General features: G+C 54.9%; 2 protein-coding genes and 1 non-coding gene across 3 annotated transcripts; all 3 read right to left on the bottom strand.

Annotated features, from left to right (window-relative positions):
* Positions 1 to 596: 596 nt before the first annotated feature.
* Positions 597 to 670, bottom strand: TRNAT-AGU (transfer RNA threonine (anticodon AGU)). The gene has a single exon. It is a non-coding gene; the product is annotated as a tRNA-Thr (tRNA).
* Positions 671 to 1006: 336 nt separating this feature from the next.
* LOC123046048 (uncharacterized) lies at positions 1007 to 3629 on the bottom strand. The gene is made up of 2 exons (XM_044469335.1): positions 2442 to 3629; positions 1007 to 2343 (listed from the first exon to the last, which is right to left on the bottom strand). Exons 1-2 carry the CDS (start codon positions 3480 to 3482, stop codon positions 1129 to 1131), a joined length of 2256 nt encoding a protein of 751 aa, XP_044325270.1. The 5' UTR covers positions 3483 to 3629; the 3' UTR covers positions 1007 to 1128.
* Positions 3630 to 4601: 972 nt separating this feature from the next.
* On the bottom strand, positions 4602 to 5051 carry LOC123039300 (ferredoxin-thioredoxin reductase, variable chain, chloroplastic-like). Its single transcript, XM_044462519.1, has one exon. The coding sequence runs from the start codon at positions 5043 to 5045 to the stop codon at positions 4602 to 4604; it is 444 nt and encodes a 147-aa protein (XP_044318454.1). The 5' UTR covers positions 5046 to 5051.
* Between the last annotated feature and the right edge of the window lie 1202 nt (positions 5052 to 6253).

Here is a 6253-nt window from a genome sequence, read left to right as displayed (position 1 = left end):
TTATGTTTTGGAGGAAAATTTCCATCCACTCAAATATCCTGTTACAATTCTTTTGTTTTTCTTGTGTTATTAAACACTCTTCAATGCAAATTCATGAGGGATTAGACACGAGATGACACTCTAATCTTGGGGTTTGTTCTTCATGTGTTCTGCAGGTCACGTGGATCAAAGGGACCATGGAAGTCCATGAAAAAGATGAGAGACATTGTCTTTCTAGAATAGAAATAATGCAGTGATAAAAATAGAGAAGTTTTTATCCTAAGGAAGGCATTGCATTCTGTTTTGGAGGAATATTTCCATCCACTCAGACATCTTGTTAAAATTCTATTGTTTTTCTCGTGATATTGAACACTCTCCAATGCAAATTCATGTAGGATTCGATGGGAGATGACACTCTAATCTTGGTGTTTTGCTATTCGTGTGTTCTACAGATCACGTGAATCAAAAGAGACCCTAGAAGTTCATGAAAAAATGAGAGACGTTGCCTTTCTAGAATAGAAACGATGCTGTGATAGAAATATGAAAATATTGCTGAGTACGTCTAGGAAGCCAAAATCTGTGATAACTTAGTCAAAAACATATGAAGCAAACAAAACTGCTTTCATTGAGAGTTGAACTCAAGACCTCCCGCTTACTAAACGGGTGCTCTAACCAACTGAGCTATGAAAGCACTGCGGTTGTGTATTTTAAAATAAGCTATATTAGTTACTGGGTGAACTAATTGCTCTTGGATTGTTGTTGTTTCATCACGTAATGGTCGCTCTATCTAAATATGATGGGTCTGATAACTCGTTTCAACAAATTAGAGGTGTTCAAACACATAACGAGCACATGATATATGAATTGAACATAGGAAAATACAACTTTTTCATGGAAAGAAGAAGGTGCGCAATCCATTTCAGAAGTTTCATGTTCGTAGTTCAAGCGAACTGCGTGTTTGCGTGAGCGATTTTTGACTAAAAAGACTTCCAGTAAAGCTCTCGGCATATCATCAGTAGATTACCAAGGATAAGAACATCGCAAAGGTATTATCAAATGAATCAAAGAACAGCAACCCGTCTTGCCATTACAAGTTTAAAACTTATCAAGAAGGCCTAAAATGACAGTAGCATTGTTATTTGGCATTTGCTAAGCGCTAGAAGAGTTCGCTGATGCAGTACGAACATCGGATCGCGCGACGCCGCCGCCGCCCCGATGAGCACCGCGCCCGAGCTGAGCACTGCCGTCAGAGCCCAACCACGCACGGCCACCGGACTCCTGCTTGCTCTGCCAAGACTGTTCGAGTGTGCCGACCGTGCCGCCGCTGCGCTGCTCGGCATCGTCGCTGTTGGACTGCGAGGCCGTCCACGTCCGGTCGGTGGAGTCGACGGAATTGGGCTCCCACGAGCACGTCCACGGGTTGCCGGCGAAGCTGTTGCTCCCGGCGGACTCCTGCAGCTCGGCCTCGCCGCGGATGTCCCGCACGGACACGTACTTGTGCAGGCTCGGCTCCATGAGGTCGTCCTTGACAACGACCTCGGACTCGACGACGTGCGTGCCCGCCGCCGCCGCCTTCCCGGCGCTGTAGCAGCTCACGTTGGCCGACCCCTTGTCGTCGGCCGACCGGTCCAGCTCAAAGCTCCTGTTCTCCGACGGCGAGGAGTTGAGGTCCGCGACCGCTTCAAGGATGGAGCAGGCTTTGGACACGCACGCCGGGAGCGAGAACGCCGGCGCCGCCACGGCCGTGTCGCTGGCGTTCTGCTGGTGATAGCTCTGGATGTCTTCGAGGAGCAGGGAGGCATAGGAGTTGCCGTTGTGATCGAAGTCGCGGGATGACCGCCTCGACGACCGGCCTGCCGGCCCGGCTTTCTGGCTGGCAACGCTCTCCGACACGATGCTCACCGTGTGCGTCGCGTTCATCCTGGACGACGGTGCTTTTGTCTCCGACGCCATGGCCTCATTCAGGAAGGCGTGGTCGAAGTCTCGGGACGACCTCCTCGACGACCGCCCCGCCTTTGTGCTCCCGACGCTCTCGGCCACAATGTTCACCGAGTGCGTCGCGTTGATCTTGGAAGACGGCGCTCTGGTGTCTGGCGCAACGGAATCCTCCACGAAGGCGAAAGAACTGCCGCTGTGGTCGAAGTCCCGCGAGGACCGCCGCGACGACCGGCACCCAGGCCCCGCCCTCATGTTGTTGACGACGCTCTCGGCCACAATGCTCACCGTGTGCGTCGCGTTCATCCTCGCGGACGGTGCCTTGGTGTCCGGCGCCACGGCCTCCTCCGTGATCTCCGTCTTGTCCTTCGCAGTCTGGCAGCGCTCCCCCAACCTCTGTGAAACGGCGGCGACACTCTCGATGGGTTTCTGCGCGCATAATTGAAGGATTTGAGCAATTTAGTGGACAAAAATGATGGCTAAAATTCTCTAAATACTGAAGATTTTATATTTTTATTGATCCGTACCTTTTGATTTTGGGGCTTGCCGTTGTTGGTGGTGTGGTGGTTGTTGGCCAGTGCGTTCTCGTCGAGCTCCGACATGGGGTTGCGACGGTACGGCGAGTTATCGGCCTTCCTCGACGAGCTTCGGCTCAGCGACGGCCCGTGCGTCGGTTGCACCCCGGCGTTCTCATTCGCGACGGCCACCGCCCTTGCGGGGGAGTTGGACCTCAGGGTTGGCGACGCGTACCTCTTCCCAGACGGCGCAGCCTTCACCGGCGACGGCGCGCGCCCTTTCTCTCGGGCCGGGACCGACACCAACTTCCCGGGCTGCCGCGCAAACCGCTCGACGCCCACGGAGCTCGCCGCCGCGGTTGCACCCTCGCCGCGCCGTCCGGGCGAGCGGCTCACTCTCCTGCTCCCGCTCCCGGCACCGCTTCGGCTCTCGTGGCTGGCCGACCGCTTACGGTCCGGCGTCCTCCGGCGCGGCGAGGGCCTCGACGCGGCGGCGCCTCCGCCCAGCCTGTCCCAGTCGCACTCGTCGTCGACGCCCCCAGCCCTCCTCTCCAGGTCGAAGTCGTAGCTCCTCTTAGATCCAGAGTACCTCCTATGGCCCCCGCCGCTCTCGCCCGATGCAGCCGCCTTCCCCGACGCCGACGAGCTCCGGCTGAGCCGGCCGCACTGGATCAGAATCGCGTCCACCTCCTCCTTGGTGCAGCTGGAGGTCCGCACCGGCACCCTGCTAACGACCGCCGGCTTCGCTGCCTCCTCGACCGGTGCGGCCGGAGCGGGGGGCGCCCTCTTCACCCCGTCGCTCTCCCCGCCGCTCGCCACCTCGGCAGCCGCGGCGGCGGCCGCAGCCTTGACCACGAACACCGTCCGCTTGTCCGCCGCCGGCTCCTCCGCCCTGGGCGCAGTGGCCTTCCTGGACGGCGCCGGCTTGGCCGTCGTCGGCGCCCTCTTCTCCTCCGTGGCTAGCGGGGCGGCGTCCTTGCCGCTCCTCTTGGCCGCATTGCGCGGCTGCTCCTCTTGCCGCCGCTGCTGCTTCTTGCTGAGGCAGAGACCCATTGGCTCAGTGACGGATCCGGGACCTGGGGCTTGAGGGTGGAGCGGGGGCGGTGGTGAGGGTGGGGGTGGGCCGGAGTTGAGCTGAGGTGGTGTCCGGCGTTTGAGCGCACACAGGACACGGCTTTGGGGCGAGTGGATTACAGTAAAGTGCGCCTCGGAGAGTGTGTTTTGTACTAGTGGCTGCTGGCAGTGGTGTCTGTGAGCGAGAGAGAGCTCGAGGGGATTTCAAAATTTTGGGGCTGTTCCGAGCGTCGGGGACGGTGCGCGGCCCGAGCGGCGCACGGTGCGCACAGGAGAAAGCCGTTGTGGGCACGCCGAATGGTTCCGCCCACTACCTCTGGTTGTAGGCGTCTCGATTCAAATTGAGACCGGACATTTGTATATGTGGAGTATTTTTTGAACGCAAAGAATCGACCGTTGTGTTGGGAGCACGTCCAAAGCTATGTGTCATGATGATTCGAGTTTGGCTGCAGCAGCGGTAGCAGCGTCGTCATTCTTCCTTGGCCTCAACGGGGAGAGAATCTCGTCTTCACGTGTCATGGAGAATTGAACTGCAGCTGGTGAGTACGATTTGAATCTCGTCATTCGTTTTCGAATCACATCTGGATAGGATGGACCATATGCGTCCGTCACCCTTGATCCGTTGACCCTGGCTCAACATTTGACCGCGCATGCCACCGTCGCAACGCAAACGTCACCTCCATCTCGTACCCAACGGTAAAGCCTCGCACTGGCGACCAGGGCGGTTTGAGATTCAAAATACGCGGTATTTTCGACCAGCGGAATCCAAAGTTCAGAGCACGCAGCAAAGACAAAAGTACGTGGTATTTGATCAGTGCGACTGCAGCGGGGGGCCTACCGCACTGTCACGGAACAACCAAAGCTGGAAAGCTGGAGTAACAGCGAACGAACAAAAGGCCCTCAGCAGTCGGCACAGGAGCCAAAGGGAGCTGTCTCGTGTCCCAGCCCTTTGCATCTCTACTACCTTGATTTTCATTTTTAACACGAACGGTAATGGCCGAAACAGTGACAATAATGTATGGCTGGAACTCTTTTAAACCGGTGTCTGACGATTTTTTGTTGTTCAAACAAATTGGTATCTTTTTTTGCCATGTTTTATCATTGATCAAGGAGAAGAGGTTTAATTACAGACAAATACTGACCGTAGCCATACAAAGGGGTACTGCTTGACCAGTCGGAGAAAGGGCGATTGGCCGTGATGCGCTTGCCCTTCCACACACCGACATACTGCTTGACCACACCTTCCATGCCGCGGAGGTCCAGGTTCGGCGCCTTGGGGACGTGGTAGACGCGGACCGGCGTCATGACGCGCACGCGCTTGCCGAGCTTGGGCGCGGCCGTGGCCTCCTCATCCGCCACGTCGGGGGACGGGGATGGGGATGGGGACACGCTGCTGACGGCAACCTGGCGCGCGGTGCGGAGGCACGCGCGGCACCGTGGTGGCGCGAGGCAGTACGCGGCTGTGGAATTTGGAGGGAGGGGTCGGCAGAGGAGGAGTGACGAGGAGGTGGAAGGGGCGGTTGCGGCGGTGGCGGTTGCCATCGGGGAGGTTGGTGAGTTCGCGGGCGTGTGGGGAATTGCGTCGAGCAGGCGGTGTGCACGTGAAGGTGAGATACTTGGCGCCGAACGTGGAAGTTTACTCACCTGGGATTATGACTCTAAGGTGATATGCCCCTACTTCAATACAAAAGTGTGTGCTTCTTTCTTGATGTTGGAGAAGGCAGTGGTGGGCATCGTGAAGGTGTTCCGAGACCCTAGCATTTTGTTTGTTCCAAACTTTTCAAGAGGCATGAGGATTAGAGCGGTGGATTTTGAAAGGTTGTCATTGCGGTATGAGACCACCTAACACCACTCAATGGCGGGATAGAAGCATTGCCGGGAAACAGTGTTGAGGTCGTGTCAACCGAGCCAAAATTTGATCATATTCTAAATCCATGTGGAGAAGTGGCATTTGAGAAGACGGTAAGCCACCGTCTCCAGACCACGCTTGCAAAGTTGACAAACCTCACAAATTTGGCTAACCCTACTTGGCTAACATGTCCGCTCTCCAGACCCGGTTTTGGAGATTAGCCACATAGATAGCTTGCGTTTCACGGGTGCCCAAGGCTACCACATGGCAGATTTGAATATAGTCGACGTGGTACCGACAAATTGGGTGCGGTAGGCCGAATTAGCAGAATGGGACAAGTTGGCAGTGGGTTTCCAAGCAATGGAGTCCTCAACCCCTTCATGAAGGTTGAAATGTTGGAGAAGTGTTCAAAGTTTGAAGAATTTGTTGATGTGCTCGGTCGTCATGCCATTGGAAGTGTCGACTTGGTCTATCCAATAGTTATGTTGAAGGCTGAGCTTTACATTCCAATTTTTCTTCTTGGAAATCTCGTGAATAAGCGAAGCCATGTTTCCCGAGCATTGATCGTCAAGCATGGAGAGTCCCAAAATTCTATCTTATCAATTTCAATGGTAACCTTGGCCAGGGAGTGGAAAAGAAGCATGTCCTCCCTATTGCATGTGTTCCCAAGCTCCACCAAGATTTTTTTCAGCGATGTCCACTTTAACCACAACCATTACAATCTCAGAGCATGAGAAAACTTGTCTAGGTGGAGAACCCCAACCCACCCAGATTAGTGGGCTTGCACACGGTCTCCCATTCGACCTTGCATCATACACTTTTTTCTACATGAACATTAGAGCAAGTGGTCTACTGTATTTTTCATATATGCAACAAAAATACCATATTACATTAGGTAGAT

This window comes from Triticum aestivum, chromosome 2B (genome assembly GCF_018294505.1).
Source record: "Triticum aestivum cultivar Chinese Spring chromosome 2B, IWGSC CS RefSeq v2.1, whole genome shotgun sequence".
NCBI lineage: Eukaryota > Viridiplantae > Streptophyta > Magnoliopsida > Poales > Poaceae > Triticum > Triticum aestivum.
The sequence above is the reverse complement of the archived record's forward strand: the minus strand, read 5'-3'. Positions and strand labels throughout refer to the sequence as shown.